The sequence below is a fragment of the Salminus brasiliensis genome, chromosome 21 (genome assembly GCF_030463535.1).
Source record: "Salminus brasiliensis chromosome 21, fSalBra1.hap2, whole genome shotgun sequence".
In the NCBI taxonomy this organism is placed as follows: Eukaryota; Metazoa; Chordata; class Actinopteri; order Characiformes; family Bryconidae; genus Salminus; species Salminus brasiliensis.
In genome coordinates, this window is record NC_132898.1 from 23727162 (window position 1) to 23748204 (window position 21043).

Consider the following 21043-nt stretch of genomic DNA (forward strand, 5'->3'; position numbering starts at 1 on the left):
GACGTCTGAACCTCTAAAAGCTCCCTCACAGAAATTGTTACACCAAATGGTTCTGAATCCACTGCCTGAGGCCTGAGCCAGTTTTACCAGATTTGTGGTCTAAAACATATTTAATATCATTAAAAAGGTGGAGGGATACATGCAGGACAGTGTGCTGCAAAGAATAGTCCCCAATAAATCAGATTTGCTACTAGTTTACCATCATCAACATGCCATATAAAAATATGTGTAGGTTTGCTGGTGGGGGTTTTTGTGTTGTAGTTTCGGGGACTCTGGTAAGTTTCTCTACAATAAATCATAACTTTACACGCAGAAATGTAGAAAATATGGTAAAGATTCCCTTCTGTGGTGGGCATGATTTGTCAGTACTGCCCGTGAAAAGTTCCAGTCTGGATTTGACATTAAACCAGCATTGGTTGATTACAGCCCAGCATTTCCTCTTCTAGTAGGAGTAAATATGTGTGTGTGTGTGTGTGTGTGTGTGTGTGTGTTTACAGGATACAATGAAGTGAAGCAGAGTGAAAGTGTAGGCAGATGCCTGAAAGGGGCCAATTTACATCCATGTTAACCCTTAGATAAGTGTGTTTAGAACGGCCTATAATAAAGAGTTCCACACATCACTGACTCTTTTAGGCCCCACCCAAAAAGCACTCTTTCATAGCTACTGTTGCTAGGATGGAGCTTTGCATCACACTGGAAAAATCTTATGAAACCCTCTTTTTAGTGTATATCACAATATCTGCATTTAGAGTGTTATTAATATTCACCCTAATGAGAGACTGTAGCTCCACCTCAGTGTATATCACAATACCTACATTTAGAGTGTTATTAATATTCACCCTAATGAGATACTGTAGCTCCACCTCAGTGTATATCACAATACCTACATTTAGAGTGTTATTAATATTCACCCTAATGAGAGACTTTTGCTCCACCTCAGTGTATATCACAATACCTACATTTAGAGTGTTATTAATATTCACCCTAATGAGAGACTTTTGCTCCACCTCAGTGTATATCACAATACCTACATTTAGAGTGTTATTAATATTCACCCTAATGAGATACTGTAGCTCCACCTCAGTGTATATCACAATACCTACATTTAGAGTGTTATTAATATTCACCCTAATGTGAGACTGTAGCTCCACCTTAGTGTATATCACAATACCTACATTTAGAGTGTTATTAATATTCACCCTAATGAGAGACTGTAGCTCCACCTCAGTGTATATCACAATACCTACATTTAGAGTGTTATTAATATTCACCCTAATGAGAGACTGTAGCTCCACCTCAGTGTATATCACAATACCTACATTTAGAGTGTTATTAATATTCACCCTAATGAGAGACTGTAGCTCCACCTCAGTGTATATCACAATACCTACATTTAGAGTGTTATTAATATTCACCCTAATGAGAGACCGTAGCTCCAACTTTAGTGTATATCACAATACCTACATTTAGAGTGTTATTAATATTCACCCTAATGAGAGACTGTAGCTCCACCTCAGTGTATATCACAGTACCTACATTTAGAGTGTTATTAATATTCACCCTAATGAGAGACTGTAGCTCTGCCACAAAAGTTTTACGCCTAAGGGTTAAAAGCACATTGCAAGAGCACTGCAGTGCTCCTCACTCGTTACGTACAGTACTGGTGTCTGAATGCTGCAGGTGCACTCAGGAGTGCTTGAGTTAATGCCCTTAAATGGGGGTGTGTGTTCTATATGCTAACTGAGCTAATGTTTTCTGATGCAGATCACACTCCTAAGCTTAACCTTATAATCATTTAATCATTATAAGCATGATAATCCGTGTGCATTATCCACTCGCCGCTAACATAATCTTTAGTCCTGATGCAGATGACTGGAGAAGCGCAGTTCCAGTGAGGGCTGTGGAAGCTGATTGGGTTTGAATGCCATGGTGGTCCAGCAGCAGCCAAAAATAGCTTGAATGACAGCGCTAAACTCCCGCCTCCTTGGTTAGCAGTGATCTAAATGATCCCTCCTCAATTCCCATAAATACTGAAATACACATCCTGTAGGGAATTCCTGTCCTATTCAGAGATGTGATCTGATACCCAGCGTCAGACTCGCGCTGACATCAGCAGAAAATACTGGGTCAGATATCAGAGGAAAGAGAGAACTAATCTGATCTGACTTTCTAACCAATCCGTTCTGAAATGGCACAGAAAACCTTAAACATGGACCACAGTAAAGTAAGTAGCATAACACTAACAATGGCACAGCACGTAGCGCCACGCCAGCCCAGGGCCGATATCTGATATTAACAAATATACATAAAAGAATGATATTGTAGAACATTTCTCCTCTGATCGCCACATTGTTTTTACTGCTTTTTATAAATGTAACTCTGGCTTCCCAGTTTGGTCTACCCATACAGGCCCCACACGGACATGTTAGCTGAGTTATGTGATTCTGCTATGATAATTCTTAAATAGCAAGTAAAATTTTAGACATGGTATTTCTAGAAGTACTGTGATCATTCTAGAACCACAGTGAAAATCCTAGAACCACAGTGATCATTATAGAACTGCAGTGATCATTATAGAACCGCAGTGATCATTATAGAACCGCAGTGATTATTATAGAACCGCAGTGATCATTATAGAACCGCACGTAAAATTCTAGTACGGCAGTGGTTATTCTAGAGATTATGATATTTCTAGAACTACAGGGATAATTATAGAAATGCAGTGATAATTATAGAAATGCAGTGATAATGATAGAAATGCAGTGATAATTATAGAGGTGCAGTGATAATTATAGAAATGCAGTGATAATTATAGAAAGCAGTGATTATTATAGAAATGCAGTGATAATTATAGAGGTACAGTGATAATTATAGAAATGCAGTGATAATTATAGAAAGCAGTGATTATTATAGAATGCAGTGATGATAGAAATGCAGTGATAATGATAGAATGCAGTGATAATTATAGAAAGCAGTGATAATTATAGAAAGCAGTGATTATTATAGAAATGCAGTGATAATTATAGAGGTACAGTGATAATTATAGAAATGCAGTGATAATTATAGAAAGCAGTGATTATTATAGAATGCAGTGATGATAGAAATGCAGTGATAATGATAGAATGCAGTGATAATTATAGAAAGCAGTGATTATTATAGAAATGCAGTGATAATTATAGAGGTACAGTGATATTTATAGAAATGCAGTGATAATTATAGAAAGCAGTGATTATTATAGAATGCAGTGATGATAGAAATGCAGTGATAATTATAGAAATGCAGTGATAATTATAGAGGTACAGTGATAATTATAGAAATGCAGTGATAATTATAGAGGTACAGTGATAATTATAGAAATGCAGTGATAATTATATAAAGCAGTGATTATTATAGAAATGCAGTGATAATTATAGAGGTACAGTGATAATTATAGAAATGCAGTGATAATTATATAAAGCAGTGATTATTATAGAAATGCAGTGATAATTATAGAGGTACAGTGATAATTATAGAAATGCAGTGATAATTATAGAAAGAAGTGATTATTATAGAAATGCAGTGATAATTATAGAGGTACAGTGATAATTATAGAAATGCAGTGATAATTATAGAAAGCAGTGATTATTATAGAATGCAGTGATGATAGAAATGCAGTGATAATTATAGAGGTACAGTGATAATTATAGAAATGCCGTGATAATTATAGAAAGCAGTGATTATTATAGAATGCAGTGATGATAGAAATGCAGTGATAATTATAGAGGTACAGTGATAATTATAGAAATGCAGTGATAATTATAGAAAGCAGTGATTATTATAGAATGCAGTGATGATAGAAATGCAGTGATAATGATAGAATGCAGTGATAATTATAGAGGTACAGTGATAATTATAGAAATGCAGTGATAATTATAGAGGTACAGTGATAATTATAGAAAGCAGTGATTATTATAGAATGCAGTGATGATAGAAATGCAGTGATAATGATAGAATGCAGTGATAATTCTAAGCATAGTCGTTTTCCCAAACCTCCCTCAGTGCTGTTAATGTGATACAGTGTGCTGCATGAAGCCGTGTGTGTGTGTGTGTGATTGAGTGTGTGTGCTTGTGTGTGTTCAGGTGATAGTGTTTCCGCTGGTTGTTAGTGTAGACGCAGGTGTTAAGTGCGCTGCGCTCACGTGAGATCTGGAAATAACCCTGACTACTAACACCACCAGGACACACACACACACACACACACACACACAGACATACTTACAGAACATCTGGGGGAGACTCGCACAGACAAAGACTGAGAGAGAGAGGCTGTAGTTGTGTGGAGGGAGTGAAAATGACAATGGCTCTAGGATAAAGAGAGAGAGGATTGGAATGATGGAGTGAAAGAGGGGGCTGTGGCGAGGAGGAGACTGGAGAGAGGTGGGTGGTCACAGTGCAGTTGTCCATGCGGGGTGATTCCACTGCCGTCGGCTTAACTTCTATTTATAGATCACTGTAACTTCCTACAATAGAGAGAGAGAGAGAGAGAGAGAGAGAAAGAGAAAGGTGGGAGAGGGCCAATACACACTGCTCTGACTTCTAAACACAATATGACCGTCTACAGAAATAACATTTTTTAAGTGCAATCACAAGCTTTAGATCCTTCAAGCCTTAGTTCCATTCAGTGCTTCGGAAAGAACTGGTCCTCAGTCTGTAGTTGAAGAACAGGCGTGGGCTAAAGATGTATAAAGCCCTAGAGCATTGGGCCTTGGGATTTTCTGAAGCGTAGAGCTTCATCCTATACCTTTGGAATGAGTTGTAGCACCAGAACTGCTCATTCACTACTCACTGATGCTCTCACTGATGCTCTTCTCACAGCAATGTCCCTGCATCCAATATAAAGCCTACCAAAAGAGTAGAAGCTGTTACTGCAGCTTTAATAGCCTTTATTTTCGGCCCCGTCCACACTTATCTGGATATTTTTAAGGTTCTTCTCTGTGTTTTGGCCTCTCATCAACACAAAATGCCCTTCAAGGTGGAGACTTCTAAAAACGTACTTGTGTGGATGGAGAAAATGGAGCTTTATTAAAAAAGGCTGATGTCACAACGCATGCATGTTTCTGGCTGAATTTTAAATACCTCCTTACTCCCTATATAGTGAACTACACCAGTCATAAAACTACAGCGTCCACACACAGGTAGCACTGGATTTCAGATTTCCACATATGAGTGAATGTAAATACGGTTCAATTACAGATATATGATGCTCTGTTAAGATTCAGAATCTGTAATTTCATGACCTGCATAGTGCACTACATAGGGAGTTGTTTGTAATTTGGGATTTGTTTTTTTTCTATCTTCGTGGTGTTTATGTATTTCTTTATAAGGTACTATCGCCCCATATTGATCTAGCATGCTCATACAAGCGTATCCGTCTCTGTTTGGACAGAGATATTTTCAAAAACAGATGGAGGGAAATCCATTTTTTTTAAAAAGATCAGGATATGTGGACAGGGTCTTAGAAGAATGCTTGTAAAGCAGGTGTCCAAACACTTAAGGACGTACTGAGCTTGAACGTTTCCTTTCATTGCTTCAGTAGTTAAGTAGAATTGAGATAAATTAATCTGCAGTCGTTTAGAGAGAGAGAGAGAGAGAGAGAGAGAGAGAGAGAGAGAGAGAGCTCTATGTTGGCTGTAATCCAGTGGAGAGCTGGTACTGGTTTGGCTCTGAACGAGTTACAGTGAAATGTTTATTGAATTGGACGCGAATAAACTGCTGGGAGATGTTTTTGTGGTCCGGAAAGTCTTATGAGAAGAGAAACGGATACAGATTAAAGCCGAACACACTGTTCAGAATCACACTGAGTAGTAGGGCTGGGTACTGGCAGCAACTTTATGATATGATACAGAATCACAGTATGTAGCTTTATTAAAGCGTATACTGGTTGGTGTAGTGGATAGTGTAGCAACACAGGCTTTTCCACCCCAACAGGCACCGGACGTCATTTTGACGTCAGAAACATGTTGGACGTCAGACAGACATGGAATTTTACTTAATAATGACAAAGAGGTTGATGTCAAAACTAGTACATTTTGGTTGGAAATCACAGTCACATACCTGTCAAAAAACAACACTAGGTTGACATCAAGCTACAACGTAACAACATACACTGTATGGACAAAAGCTCAAATCACCAGTCTTAAAAAGAGTTTATTTAAGTGTTTGTCTCCCCAACTCATCCCAAAAGTATTAGATTGAGCACTATCAGTCCAGAAAACTCCTCTACGGCTTAATGCTGGGGGCTTTATACCCCTCTATCCCATGCCAGGCATTAGGCATGGTGCCAGTTGCATTGGCAGTATTTCTCTACAGGGACTACACAAGCTGTCGCACATCTGTGTCAGCAATGGGTGCAACTTTAAGTAGCTGAATGTATTAATTAGAATGGGGTGTCCACAAACATTTGGCACAGTGAAAAGTTAGTCCTGCTGCGTCTGTAATGCCGTCTCAGTTGATGATGAAATAGTGAGGATTTTCCCTCTATTACGTAGTGGTGAATGGTGGTCTTCTGAATGCTGATGATCCAACTGGTTGCTACGGCAACGTCTGAAGTAGAAAAGCCTCTGATTGGCTGCTTTATACCCTGTCAGCATCTTACTAAGCCCTGCCTCTACCTGCTCGTTACTGACCCCCTAACCGTGCGTTTTTCAAATGTGCTGAGGGTGTGGAGACCCAATGATACTAAAGGTAGATCTATTTTTAAAGGGGTCATTTATATGTACTCAGGGCAGGACACAGCTCCGAAAGGGAAAGTATGCAGAAGACCTCTGACCTGCTGACCGGTTAGGACGAGAAAACGCAGCAGTGGCCTTTAAATATCAACGGATCCTCTTTCAGTTTAGAGTTTATCTACAGGATCATTATAAGACTGGCAGCAGGAAGTGAACACACAGCCATCTGGACCACACACACACACACACACACACACACACACACACACTGTCCATGCTGCTAAACACACACACCAGCCCACGCTCACAAACTGAACTCTGCCAGTCCTCGGGAGCTTCTTTGCTATTTCCCACCTCCAGATTCCAACCGAAGATTGTTCTAGAGGACCTTTCATGATGATGATGATCATCATCATCATCATCATAATTGTCGTTGTGTCCCCTGTAAAAACACCAGAACTGTGTTCACCAGATTTCACATGCTACATTTTCTCTGGACATCCTGTAGTTGCTGTGAATGGTCTGTAGTTTCTGTGAACAGTCTGTAGATTTTGAGGACAGTCTGTAGTTGATGTGAACAGTCTGTAGTTATTGTGAACAGTCTGTAGATTTTGTGGATAGTATGTATTTGCTATGGTCTGCCTGAAGTTTCAGTTAACAGTCTGTAGTTTCTGTGGAGAGTCTGTAGATTGTGTGGACAGTCTGTACTTTCCATAGACAGTCTGTAGTTTCTGTGGGCAGTATGTAGTTTTTTGTAGATAGTATGTAATTTCTGTGAACAGACTGCAATTGGTGTGAGCAGTCTGTAGTTTGGCTGTTTCTGTGGGCAGTTAGTCTGTAGTGTCTGTGTATAGTTTTCTATTTGTGTGTATAATCTGTAGTCTCTGTAGGCAGTCTGTAGTTTCTGTGAATAGTCTAGTTTGGTTGACTCCATAGACAGTCTGTAGTTTGTGTGTCACTGTAGACAGTGCTTATGGTCTCTAAATAATCTCTGTGTCTCTGTGGACAGTCTGTAGTTTGTGTGTTTCTGGACAGCCTACACTTTCTATGAATAGTCAAGAGTTTGTCTCTGTGGACAGTCTGCATTTTGTGAGTTTCTGTGGACAACAGTCTATAGTTTTTATTATTGTTATTATTGTCTGGAGTTTGTGTGTCTCTGTGGACAGTCTCTTGTTCCTGTCAATGGTCTGTAATCTGTAGTTTGTGTGGATAGTCTGTAGTTTGTGATTGTGCAGAGTCTGTAGTTTGTGTGGACAGTCTGTAGTTTGTGATTGTGCAGAGTCTGTAGTTTGTGTGGACAGTCTGTAGTTTGTGATTGTGCGGAGAGTCTGTAGTTTGGGTGGACAGTCTGTAGTTTGTGATTGTGCAGAGAGTCTGTAGTTTGTGTGGACAGTCTGTAGTTTGTGATTGTGCAGAGAGTCTGTAGTTTGTATGGACAGTGTAGTTTGTGATTGTGCAGAGAGTCTGTAGTTTTTGATTGTGCAGAGTCTGTAGTTTGTGATTGTGAAGTCTGTAGTTTGTGATTGTGCAGAGAGTCTGTAGTTTGTATGGACAGTGTAGTTTGTGATTGTGCAGAGAGTCTGTAGTTTGTATGGACAGTCTGTAGTTTGTGATTGTGCAGTCTGTAGTTTGTGATTGTGCAGAGTCTGTAGTTTGTGTGGACAGTCTGTAGTCTCTGTGGATAGGCTGCAGTTAGAACCTGAAGCTGTGCTGTGTACTGTTTGCTAATCTTTATTGCAGTATCACCCTCCACAATCCAATATTGAAAAGGGCTGTGATATTAAAACAGGAGCGCTCTAACAAATCACAGCAACGGCTGCAGCGTACACCATCGGAGCAGCTAGCGATTGCCCTCATGATTTAAGAAAAGTGCCTCACGAGTAGCTAAATCACACCGTTTAGCTCAACGAGGGCACAGAGGGATAACATACCAGCAGTAATACCACTGTGATCTGCATCGTCCACACAAAGGCCCGCAATTACTCGTCCCTGGCGTCTTTTATGGTGCTTCATGAACCAAAAACAGGCATAATTCATTTTTACATGACCATTATCCAGCCTCTCTTTATCCCTTTGGATTACAACAAGCTGTCTTTATTACTGTGACTTTAAACTGATATGTTAATGAGCTCTGTTCTGATTGGTTGCCCAGTCTTGTGCTTCATTCAAAAAGCAGGCAGGACTGAAACTTTTAGAATAACAGTGAATGGGTGGAGCTAAACTGCAGTAGGCTGAGTGAGTGGATATACGTTAGTGGAATGGGATTCGTGACATCACAAAAAACAGATGTTTATATAATATATCAAACTTTTATTTAAAAATATTTTAAATATCTTTAAACTAATGTTGGCTAATAGAGACTGTGGGCTACGTTCAGTAATGGGCCGACATCCCCATCGGTTTAAGGAGAGTGTAATCATTGATATGCAGTTAGCACCCTGCTAATTAATGTATGTAAACGTTCAATACTTATCAGCTGCATTTGCCTCTTAGCTAACTACAAAAAAGTGAACTTCAGGCCTTGAAGGATATGTTCAGGGTAAAAATTTGAAACCTGTCAACCATGTTTTTGAAGCAACTGCTTAGAGGTTCCAGAGGATGCCTCAGAAATGAGAGCAGCTACAGTAATAAATGCCAGTCATATAATAACGGCTCCCACCAACTTCCTTTGACCTTTAATGAGGGCAGGTTAATCGCGGAGCTTGTTCTGTGTGCCCCCTCTTGCTTTCTCCTCTGTGGACTATTTGCTTGAGCAACTGAATCAGCTTTGACTGATGCTGCTCTGGATGCCGGTTGGTGAGGGATGGGTTGTGGAAGTTAGTTTTTAAAACCGTGACAACAACAAGACATGCCAAACAAAAGCTTTTAAAGCTCTATTGTTCAAACTCGCACAATGCACTGCATGATGCTATTTATATTCTCAGGAAAACAATAGAATATGTCATGCATTGTAAAAGAGGAATGCCCTATATTCAGGAGAACTCATGAAACATGTGATGCGTTACATTTCCTGGTTGAATACAGAGGGAGCCGTGTGACAGGAAAGAGTATCAACGTCTTTATGCTTGTTTATTTGCGTCTAGACTGCTGTTGTATGACGCACAACGATGACAGTACTTTGAATTAAAGAATAATTCGATGTTTCCCATTTTTCAGTTCTGCTTGGAAACCTACAATCTTCAGAAGTGCTTTAACACAGCTGTAGGACAGTCTGAACTCTGAGCACAAAAAATGTTGTGAACTTGTTACTGAACTTTCTGGACTTCTAGAACCTTTGTGTGGAGGTCTGAAAAAAGCTGTTATGGAATGATATAGCATTCTAAAATATTTTTGAAAATTTTGGACATCTAGAACATTTGGAGAACTTTCTGGAGATCTGGAACAGAGTTAGACAACATCCTGGCATTGTGGAATGTTATCAGATATTCTGGACTACAACACAGTTATGGAATTATGGAAGGTTGTTGTGTGTTCTGGAATTATGGAAGGTTGTTGGGTATTTCGGAATTCTGGAAGGTTGTTAAGTGTTCTGGAATTATGGAAGGTTGTTGGGTATTCTAGAATTATGGAAGGTTGTTGTGTGTTCTAGAATTATGGAAAGTTTGTTGCGTGTTCTAGAATTATGGAAAGTTTGTTGAGTGTTCTAAAATTATGGAAGGTTGTTGTGTGTTCTGGAATTATGAAAGGTTGTTGACTTCTAGAATTATGGATGGTTGTTATGTGTTCTAGAATTATGGAAAGTTTGTTGAGTATTATAGAATTATGAAATGTTGAGTGTTCTAGTATTATGGAAGGTTGTTAAGTATTCTAGAATTATGAAAAGTTGAGTGTTTTGGAATTCTGGAAGGTTGTTGAGTGTTCTGGAATTATGGAAGGTTGTTGGGTATTCTAGAATTATGGAAGGTTGTTGAGTATTCTGGAATTATGAAAGGTTGTTGAGTGTTCTAGTATTATGGAAGGTTGTTAAGTATTCTAGAATTATGAAAAGTTGAGTGTTTTGGAATTCTGGAAGGTTGTTAAGTATTCTGGAATTATGGAAGGTTGTTGGGTATTCTAGAATTATGGAAGGTTGTTGAGTATTCTGGAATTATGAAAGGTTGTTGAGTGTTCTAGTATTATGGAAGGTTGTTAAGTATTCTAGAATTATGAAAAGTTGAGTGTTTCGGAATTCTGGAAGGTTGTTAAGTGTTCTGGTATTATGGAAGGTTGTTGAGTGTTTTGGAATTATGAAAGGTTGTTGAGTATTCTGAAATTCTGGAAAGTTGTTGAGTGTTTTGGAATTATGAAATGTTGTTGAGTATTCTAGAATTATAGATGGTTGTTTGGTAAGCTGGAATTATTGAAGGTTGTTGAGTATTCTAGTATTATGGAAGGTTGTTGAGTGTTCTGGAATTATAGAAGGTCGTTGAGATTTCTAGAATTATGAAAGGTTGTTGGGTGTTCTGGAATTATAGAAGGTCGTTGAGATTTCTAGAATTATGAAAGGTTGTTGGGTGTTCTGGAATTATTGAAGGTTGTTGGGTGCTCTGGAATTATGGAAGGTTGTTGGGTGCTCTGGAATTATGGAAGGTGTTCTGGAGTTCTAGAATATTTTTAAACATTCTGGTTGTGAATATTAGTAGGACATTCTGACGTTTGAGAACACTGCTGTGCTGCCTGACATGTATAGGGTATGTTTTTATTTGATGGACTAGCTGGTCTGTCATCATGGCTAACTGATCATACAGGTTGACTAGTTTGGTCAATCTGGACCATTTTGGTCAGGCTGGTCATGCTGGTCAACCAGCTTGCTTATGCGGGTCATGCTGGTCCACTGGTTGGCTAGCTTGGTCAGGTTGGTCATGCTGGCAGATCAGATCAACTATCAAACTTAGATGCTGGTCAAGAGCTAAACAGGTCAACCTGCTTGAGCTGCTTGAGCTGAATAAGCTGTTTTTCAGATAGGATATACACTATATGGGCAAAAATATTGGGACACCTGCTTATTCATTGTTTTTTCTGAAATCAAGGATATAAAAAATAACTGTTCCTACTGTCCATTAAATGTTTTCTACTAGATTTTGGAGCATTGCTGTGAGGATTTGGTTGCATTCATACAACCTTCCACAGTTTCTTAGTGAAACTGAAGCAAATCCAGACATTTTGCAGTCTTGGACTTTCTGAAATGAGTAATAATGAGTAAATGCTTCCTGCTGCAGATGGATGGTTCAGTTATATAGTATATGAAATACTTCATAGCGCTCTAAATGAAATGGTAGCAAAAATGAATAGTTTAGAATCTCATAACACTGCTGTGTTCCTCTCACAAAAGCACAACACTCTTATACTGCCATCAGCGTAGGAAACCACAGCACAGCCTGCCAGATCACTCTACAGAATTAAGACATAAAATGACATTTTTACTGCTCTGGTCTCACCTGTCTTCCTTATGTAGGCAAGGAAGCTTCTCTGCTTCTTAGTGGCGCAACTGGCCAAGATAAAGTTAAAGAGCTGACAAGGCATGAAACCTTTTGTACTCCAATTAGCTAGCCTGGTACTAACTGTATGACTAAATCATCACACTCTCTCCTCAAACCGTGTGGTGGTGTTCAGTAATCTTGATTAGGTTTGGTTATGTGGTTTGTAGATTGAAGTTTGGATGCCATTCAGTCAGTAATGCTTTGCATTTTTGGAAATGAATAGGATCATGGTAAAAGTCTTACCTCGGTTTCATCATATCTTGATTTCAACAAATCAGGGGCTACAACTTTCAGCTGGCTACAGCCAGTGCTGGCGAGCTAGCTGTTAATTAGCTCTTACTAACATTAAACTGTGATTTCCTCGGCTTTCCACTATGTTCCATGTTCTGCATGTTTAGCATCATTAAGTGACCTGTAATGAAGTGTTCGTCACAGATGTACATGTATCGACTGGCCGGGTCCCACCGTTTGCCATTTTTATCCTCCCTGCGGATGGCCTGAAGCCACAGATCTTCTCTTTTTGCTGGCCTTCTCTCTTTTAGGAAGTAATACATCATAAACTAGGGTTTATAAAGAAATGCGAGTGGGAACAGGCACTGGATTCTCTCCTGGCGGCCGGCTGACAAAGTTTACCAAAAATGAATGCACAACCTTAGCGGCCATGGAAGAATATAACGATCCCCCAGCTAAGATTTACACAGGAGTGCACTGAGATCGACAGAAGATACGGCTAGGACAAATCATACGACTTCATTTAACTACTAAAAAGTAGTCATGTTTAGCTAGCTCTATCTAATGTTCCAGAGGGAAGGTCCAGTTCTACTGCAACAATTTGACATCACTACCTAGTGTTCACTTCAACATCAACAATGATGGTGACCTACGTGTAGCGGGGTTTTACAGGTGTCACCAGCCAGGTTGCGTTTAAAAGCCTTGAGGCCATTGTTGTTTCAAACCTGGTCAATGTGCCCCCTAGTGGTTCCAAATGTTGGCGCTCCTGTTGGTTGCTTTGATGGGCTCTGTACTGGTGGAGGTGGAGGCAGAGTCCCGTTGATATTGAGGGTGGATCCACTATTTAAAAGCCATGAGGGCTCAGATGTGTGTGCTACTGGCTCTGTAATGCTGGTGTGGATGTTCTGCTGGTGTTGAACATCAGCTGAGCTCTGCTGGTCTGCTGTGTGTAATCAGCTTTGTTCTGCATCACATCCACTGATAAGCTGTCAGTTCGGGACAGTGTTTACGAGCGAGCGATAGCTAATGAGGTAGAGGTTCGCAGAGAACCGGAGTGTGTGTGTACAAAGATATTTAAAGTATTCGTTGGTCTTTTGATGTGTCTCGTCCCAGTTTTAGTTTTGACTGAGTTGCTCTCTCTCTCTCTCTCCCTCTGTTCCGCCTCTGCTGTCTGACATGTTTATCTCAGCAGCTCATGAATATCAGTCTGCACACATATTCTTATATCCTGTCTAGTAGGAGCTGGTTGTCTGTTGGGTGTAGCGACGCTCATTTTCAGGTTTGATTCTGATTGTTGATATTTGTATTAAGATGTTCTTGAATCTTTTTGAGTTGCAATTCTGTTTAGAACAGGTGGCTCACTGGTTTATAAGCTCCTCAGTAACAAAGTCCAGCCATGAAGCCCCGCCCCCTCCATGACAAGTTTTTTTTTTGCTCATAACATAGATCTGCAACTCAGTACCTACCACACAGTCAGCCCCCCTGCTGTACAGAAGCAGTACTGTGTGTAGTGAGTGAGTGAGTGAGTGAGTGAGTGAGTGAGTGAGTGTGTGTGTGTGTGTGTGTGTATTGATTGTATATGATATATATGATATATAATCCATGCTATACTCTTTCACAAGAGCTGCACAGGAAGGAGAGCATGATGGAGAGAGAAGGAGATAAGGATAAATATGGAATAGAGAGAGATGGAGAGATATTAAGAGACAGACGGAATAGATAGAGAGAGATACAGAAAGATAGAGATATAGATAAAGATAGAGCGAGATATAAAGATATAAAGAGATAGAGAGAGAGAGAATAGGAAGGGATAGAAAAGAGAGAGAGAGAGAGAGAGAGAGAGAGAGAGAATAATAAGGAATAGAAAAGAGAGAGAGAATAAGAAGGAATAGAAAACAGAGAGAGAGAGAGAGAGAGAGAATAATAAGGAATAGAAAAGAGAGAGAGAATAATAAGGAATAGAAAAGAGAGAGAGAGAATAAGAAGGAATAGAAGAGAGAGAGAGAATAAGAAGGAATAGAAAAGAGAGAGAGAATTAGAAGGAATAGAAAAGGGAGAGAGAGAATAAGAAGGAATAGAAGAGAGAGAGAGAGAATAAGAAGGAATAGAAAACAGAGAAAGAGAGAGAGAGAATAAGAAGGAATAGAAAAGAGAGAGAGAGAAGATAGAAGGGAGAAACATATGAAAGTGAAAAAGGGCGAGCTAGAAAGGGATCGGGTGAGAGAGAGAGAGAGAGAGGTAATGAGAAGAGTGCAGGCTGAGATACGGTATACACTGACAGAGAGAGCTAAGGTTTGTAAAAGAGAGAATGAGGAGGTGTGTGTGTGTGTGTGTGTGTTGGGTGATTTAACTGTGTTGTCCTGTCTATTCTGGGCACACACTGAGTCTCTGGGGTGCTGAGAGTGGGAACAGCTCCAGAAACACACACATACACACACACAGTGAAGTTCTCTGTGCCGTTGGGATCCCATTCCAGCACTGGCCTACACTCAGCCTGTCCGTCACTGTGACTGATAGACAAACTCTGAGACACAGTGACCTACACACACACACACACACACACACACACACACACACTCTCTCTCTCTCACACACTGACCGACTAACTGCCCCGTCTCTGATTTAGTCTCTGCTCAATAACTGGACACTATATCAGAAACACTGCTGGTACAGATTAACTTTAGTACTGCAGTTTGTCAGCCCTTCATTCATCAGTGAAAAGGCGGTTGGTGTTGTATTGCAGGTGGTTGCTATAGGGTTGCTAAGCAGTTGATATGGTATTCCAAGTAATTGTATCCTAATTGGTTGCTAAGGTATCCTAATTGGTTGCAATGGTGTTGTCAAAGTTGTTGCTATAGAGTTGCTAAGTAGTTGCTGTGGTATCCTAGATATCCTACAGGGTTGCTAGTTGCTGTGATATGGAAACACTGTGTTTTTGTTTTTAAACATAGCTGTGAGTTTACTTACCGGTTGTAATACTGTTGCTGGTGGTCGCTATGCTGTTGCTGAGTGATTGCAGTGGTACCCCTGGTGTGGCTCTGATATTCCAGGTGGTTGCTTTAGTGTTGCAAGGCTGTTGTTATGGTATCTCATTTTGAGAGCACATTTTGTGCCTATTCAGCATACTGCAACTTTGCCCCACCCATTTCTTCTTTTACCCCACCCATTAACTTTAATGTCAGTGTGAGGAATCTTGTTCAAAGCTTAGGAGTCGACTCGATTCCCAAATGACCAGAATTAAAGAAATTGGCTCTTTGTTAGAGTCGGCTCCCGGGTCTAGCTAAGGTCCAGCGAGCTGGCTAACTGTTATTGGAGATACTTTTGATGGACAGTCCGTAAGTATCAGCTGCGGTCTGCGTTTCAGAGAAATCAGTGGGCTGACGGCACCTTTAATGAACTCCGCTCACTGCTCGTCATATTTATGCATAAATAAGAAATTCAGATGGAGACTCTTACTCACAATCTCCATTACTGAAACAGCCATTAGTCCTTTATTTTACTGTCCTATTCAAATGAGGCTGTAATGAAAGAAATGCAAATTAAGCATTGGCTCTGATACTAATGATGGATATCTAGCACACGTACGATTGTTCATGTGTATGTGCGTATGTAACTGAGTAAAAGCACTCATATGCCTATTCTGTTTCAGTAGCACCCCAGTACAGTACTAACCTTCCACAGTACAGTACTGCAGTTACTCAGTATTATCCACCCCTGTGTGTGTGTGTGTGTGTGTTGTCTCAAGCCACATGGTCAGTAGGGGGTGCCATGCTCGAAATGTGTGCTTGCTGTGCAGCTATAATACACTCACACACACACACACACACACACACACACACACACACACACACAGTGTTATATAAGTGGTGTGAAAGCAGCGCAGCCTCAGCAGCTGTTACTGCAGTTGCCAATTATCATACAAATCCCTCCTTACACACACACTAGGCTATAACACTGCATCATCCGTGTGTTTTAGAGGCTGAGACTCACAGCAGACGCAGTTTTCTCTTACCCACAAAGGTAGTCGATCAGCTGAGGCGTGTTCTGTGTCTGAAGTTCTTAGATTCTGAAGTTCACGCTGGAGCTCCGAGGCTAATCTAGCTAAGAAGTAGGCCTGGGGAAATTGTCCGTTCTGCGAGATAGTTTGTGATGGGTGTGTAACAGTAGACATACACTGATCAGCCGTTAGCACCACCTGCCTAACATTGCGTAGGTTCCCCTTGTGCCACCACATCAGATCTGACAATTCAAAGATCTGAGAAGGCGTCCTGCGGTATCTGGCACCAAGACGTTGCAGCAGATCCCTCTCTCTCTACCATCTCACTCATCTAATCACTCTCTCTCCCACTCTCTCTCTCTAGCTCACCCTCAGTGGTGTGTGTGTGTGTCACTGAGCTGTAGTGATTATTTATGGTTAGTCCTCCGGTGTGTTCCTCAGGCCTTCCTCCTTTATTCCCTCTGTTCGTTCCGCTTGCCCCCCGCTGTCCGCCTCCCCAGCTCCTCGTTGCCGTGTCGTCACGTCAATCAGCCCGTCAGCCGCGATGATTGTGTTTGATTTGATCTGCCGTCTAGTCCATTTAAATCAACCTGACTGACTCTTTGTTGATCTGCAGATTAGTCCAAACACAATTACAGTGGTTCCATCTTGCTGGCATGCTAACCATGCTATCAGACCACATAGCCATTAGTTAGCATTATGCTACCTGTGACTTTCGTATCCAGTACGTTAGCCACCAGTCATTGTTTTAGTAATTCCCCATTTTCTGAATGTACTGTAAGGTTTTTGTAGGAGTCCTATAGAAATACGACTGTAGAATTACAGACAATTACTTTTTTTACCTTTTGTTAATATGATCATCTATGAAAGTTCATTAGAGACTTCATAAACGACACAATGGACTAAGGTATGCTGCAAATGATGAGCATTTATGCTCTCAAATGATGAGCATAAATGTGAATATTGTGTTTATTAATACAGTCCTTCAGTCCTCACAGTGCGAATACACTCAAACTGCACTAACGGGTTGCTTGTGTCCCTCTGTAATAATCCCGTTAGCTAATCCTATTAAATAACTGTGTATAGTCATATCACTGTTTAGTGAATGGTGATTAAACAAGCAACTCTCCGATGGATTACTTCGGTTCCACTGGCTTTCTGGCTGGGTCCTTTGACATTTACATCCCCACATGTCATCTGGGGTCACATGATTATCAATCAAGAGTTTGAAGTGCTGAAAAGATTATCATGATATGATTAACATGTTGTCAATCCCTGCATGTAAACGCTCTCCCTCTCTCTCCATCTCTCTCTCTCTCCCTCTCTCTAGGTACAAGAGTGGTTGTGTTTGAACTGTCAGATGCAGAGAGCTTTGGGCATGGACATGGACACTCCTCGCTCTAAGAGTCAGCAGCAGATCCATTCTCCGTCCCAGCCCAGCAAACCCCAACCCCAAACAGCCCCCCAGACCCCAGTCTCAGCTCCAGCCCAGCCCCAACCTCCTCCACCCTCTCAAACACCTCAACCCCAACCAAAGCCTCAACCCCCGCCTGCCCAGGACCTTCACAAACAGCCTGCTCCAGATCCTGCAAAGACAGTTCCTCAGAGTAAACCTCCAGCACCAGGCGCTGTACCCTTGCCAGGACTGGCTAAAGCTCCATCCCAACCGGATTTATCCCGTTCGGGACCTGGAGCGCATCCCCAAACCCGAAGCGCTGGAAGTTCTCCGTCTCGGCAGCCTCCACCTCCAGAGCAGCCTTTCGGGAAGCTCTTCGGTTTCGGTGCATCCCTGTTAAACCAGGCCAGCAGTTTAATATCAGTGGAGCCCACACAAGCCCCAGCCCAGGGCCCAGCCCCGGGCCAGGCCCCAGGCCAGGCTCAACCGTCTCCAGCCAAGACGCCCCAAAAGCAGCCAGGAGGACCAGCTACAGCCCCCAAACCGGGACCCCAGGCTATGCCTCCTCAGCAGCAGCAAAAGAGCAGGCCTAAAGTTACTTGCCCTCTGTGTCAGACTGAGCTAAATGTTGGGGTCCCCACAGAGCCCCCCAATTATAACCATTGCACCCAGTGCCACGCTCAGGTGTGCAACATGTGCGGATTCAACCCCACACCCCACCTGACTGAGGTAAGACAGGCGTGGTATTCTCTTTATCCTATTAAAGCAATAGTATGGCTTGAAAAGTCTGAATTACACTACTTTTTTCCCCTAAGTGTAGCTGGTTTTGTGTCTGGAGTTTGCTTTTAAAGTTTTGCGCTGAGCTCTGAGGCTTATGTTAAAACTTTTTTACATTTTTATTTATATAGAATATCTCCAATCAGTGCTTACAATTAAAAAGAAGGAAAGGAATTCATGATATCACTAAAATAACAAGATTAAAAAAAAGCAATAAAGCAAATTAATAAAAAAAAAACAATATCCCTCTGTGGCAGCACAGCGGCGCCCCAGGTAGTGCGTGTAGCATAGCTTCAGCAATCTGGAGTTGTGAGTTCGATCCTCTCTCCAGCTGCTCCCTGTGAGGTGTCTGGTGTGTTTTCCCTGTGTCCGTGCGGGTTTCCTCCTGCCTCCCAAAAACACATGGTAAGTGAATTGGCTATGCTAAATTGCCCAAAACACATGGCTTTGCTAAATTGCCCCTAGGTGTGGATGTGAATGGTTGTGTGTAGTACCCTGCGATGGACTGGCACCCTGTCCAGAGGGTATTCCTGCCTTTTGCTTAGTGATTCCAGGTAGACTCTGGATCTGCTGCAACCATGACCAGAAAAAAGCAGAATAAGGTCATGAATGGATGTAATATCCGTCAGTCCCATTGAGATAATTACTGTACCATGGACTATGCAGTGTTAACATTGAATAAAATAGCAGTGTAAACAGATCCTCGTTAAAGGGCCCATATTCTACTTGGCACATGGGTCCCCCTATAGCTGAGGGGTGTAATTCACTTTTACACCACAGCTGTACACATGCATTTGTTGACAAGCTGAGAGATACAGAAGCAGCATATGAAGGTAAAGAAGCATGTGGACTAAGGGGGTAGAGTAATAATACAGGACTTTATACTAAACCCACAGACTATGCAGTTTTACATGGCTCTGGCGGGAGGTCTCGTGCAGCTCCATCCAAATTCCATAGTGCAGTAGCAGCATTTCAGCCAGGAGTGGGATAAAAGAGACACCGTTCTGCTACTTACAGTCTGTGGAGCATCAACATGATTCTGAAGATTCTAAGTCCCAAGTCCAAACACGACCAGTAAAAGTAACTTAATGTGGTTGTGGGTGTGAAAATGGGCTCAGGTCTTATGAGTTAAATTTAGGTGTGCAGTTAGCACAATGCTAACTGTTGAAATATAAGCTTTTATTGCTGGTAGACACATTAGCCTTGTGGCTCCAAAGATGCAAACTTCTCCAAAGGCTTCAAATGCACCAAATGTGCATTTACTGATGGACTACATGTAGAGTAAAACTATGTAAATTAGATTTTTCTTTGACTAAGTGTTGTTTCCGAGCAAAGTGAGACCAGGGAATGATGTTTCAACCAGACAGCCAATCGGAGTTCAATTATGCAAATCAGTCCCGATTGAATGATTGTAGTAATAACAGGCTTTCAGCCGAGTGCTGGAATCTCTTTATGGTGCACAGATCGCTATGGAAACGGAGGAAGAGCATCAGTCTGGTGTCTTTTTTTGCCTGGATGAAGGTGGGGAGGGTTTATGGGGTGTCGGAGGTGGTTGGCAGCCTCCTGCTGACCGCCTCTAAGTTGTGGGTGTTTCTGTGGGATAGCTTGGCTTTCTCCTGGACTCCAGTTGGATGCAGAGGTGTATTCTCAGAGCAGGCTGTGCTGTGGACTAGGAATGTGTGAGTGGAGAAAGAGATTTTGAGGCATGAAAAGAAACAATGCATCTAAACTGTGTGTTCTCAAACAGGAGGGGCGACAGGGTGGAAGCTAAGGGGGGCTCAGCAAAGTTTTATCTCTGTGTAGTTTGTAATTTGCTCAGTTTATTCAAAGTGGTGCTTGTTTAAAAATAGTAGATTTAATTAAATGTTATTCACATGAAATATGTGCTAACCAATCACAGTTCACGACCAACCCATGCCAACTTAACAAGGTTAGGGTGGGTGTGGTGGGGCAGCGGTGGCACTTACTTTCTACAAAGGAAGCATCACACTAAAAAGGTTTGATAATGGTTGTTTCTGGTGCTGAATAGACCATGGTAAAGGTCTTGTTCTTGTTGGATGCACTGTGTTTTTGTTTTCTTTTCAATTTACAGCGCAATTAGAAACTGTAGGTGTTTATTATTGTTTTTTGGGTATGATTGCAATGTATATTGGGCTGATCTAAACTCATAAAAGATCTCTTATTGTTTGTGTTCTTGCTGGATGTGCTGTGTTTTCCTATTGACACAGTTTGAATCTGTAGGTGTTTAGTATTGTTTTCTGTCCCTTTTAATGGTCTCGGCTCATTAAAATACCCTGTGATATTTATTTGGCAGATATAGATCCATAAAACACTTATTGGGCTGAGTTTATTTTATTGTATTTTGTTCTTGTTGGATACACTGTGTTTTTCCTATTTAGAACGCAGTTCGAATCCGTCAATGTTTATTACTGCTTTTTTGGCCAGATTACAACTTTTGTTGAGCTGATCTCATGAA

General features: G+C 41.2%; 1 protein-coding gene across 2 annotated transcripts in view; it reads left to right on the top strand.

Annotated features, from left to right (window-relative positions):
* bsnb (bassoon (presynaptic cytomatrix protein) b) overlaps positions 1-21043 on the top strand; it is a 115096-nt gene that overhangs the window by 21539 nt on the left and 72514 nt on the right. For both annotated transcript variants that reach the window (XM_072665547.1, XM_072665548.1), the window contains exon 3: positions 17725-18519. In XM_072665547.1, coding sequence (XP_072521648.1) covers positions 17725-18519 — 795 coding nt within the window. The remainder of the gene's footprint in view (positions 1-17724; positions 18520-21043) is intronic.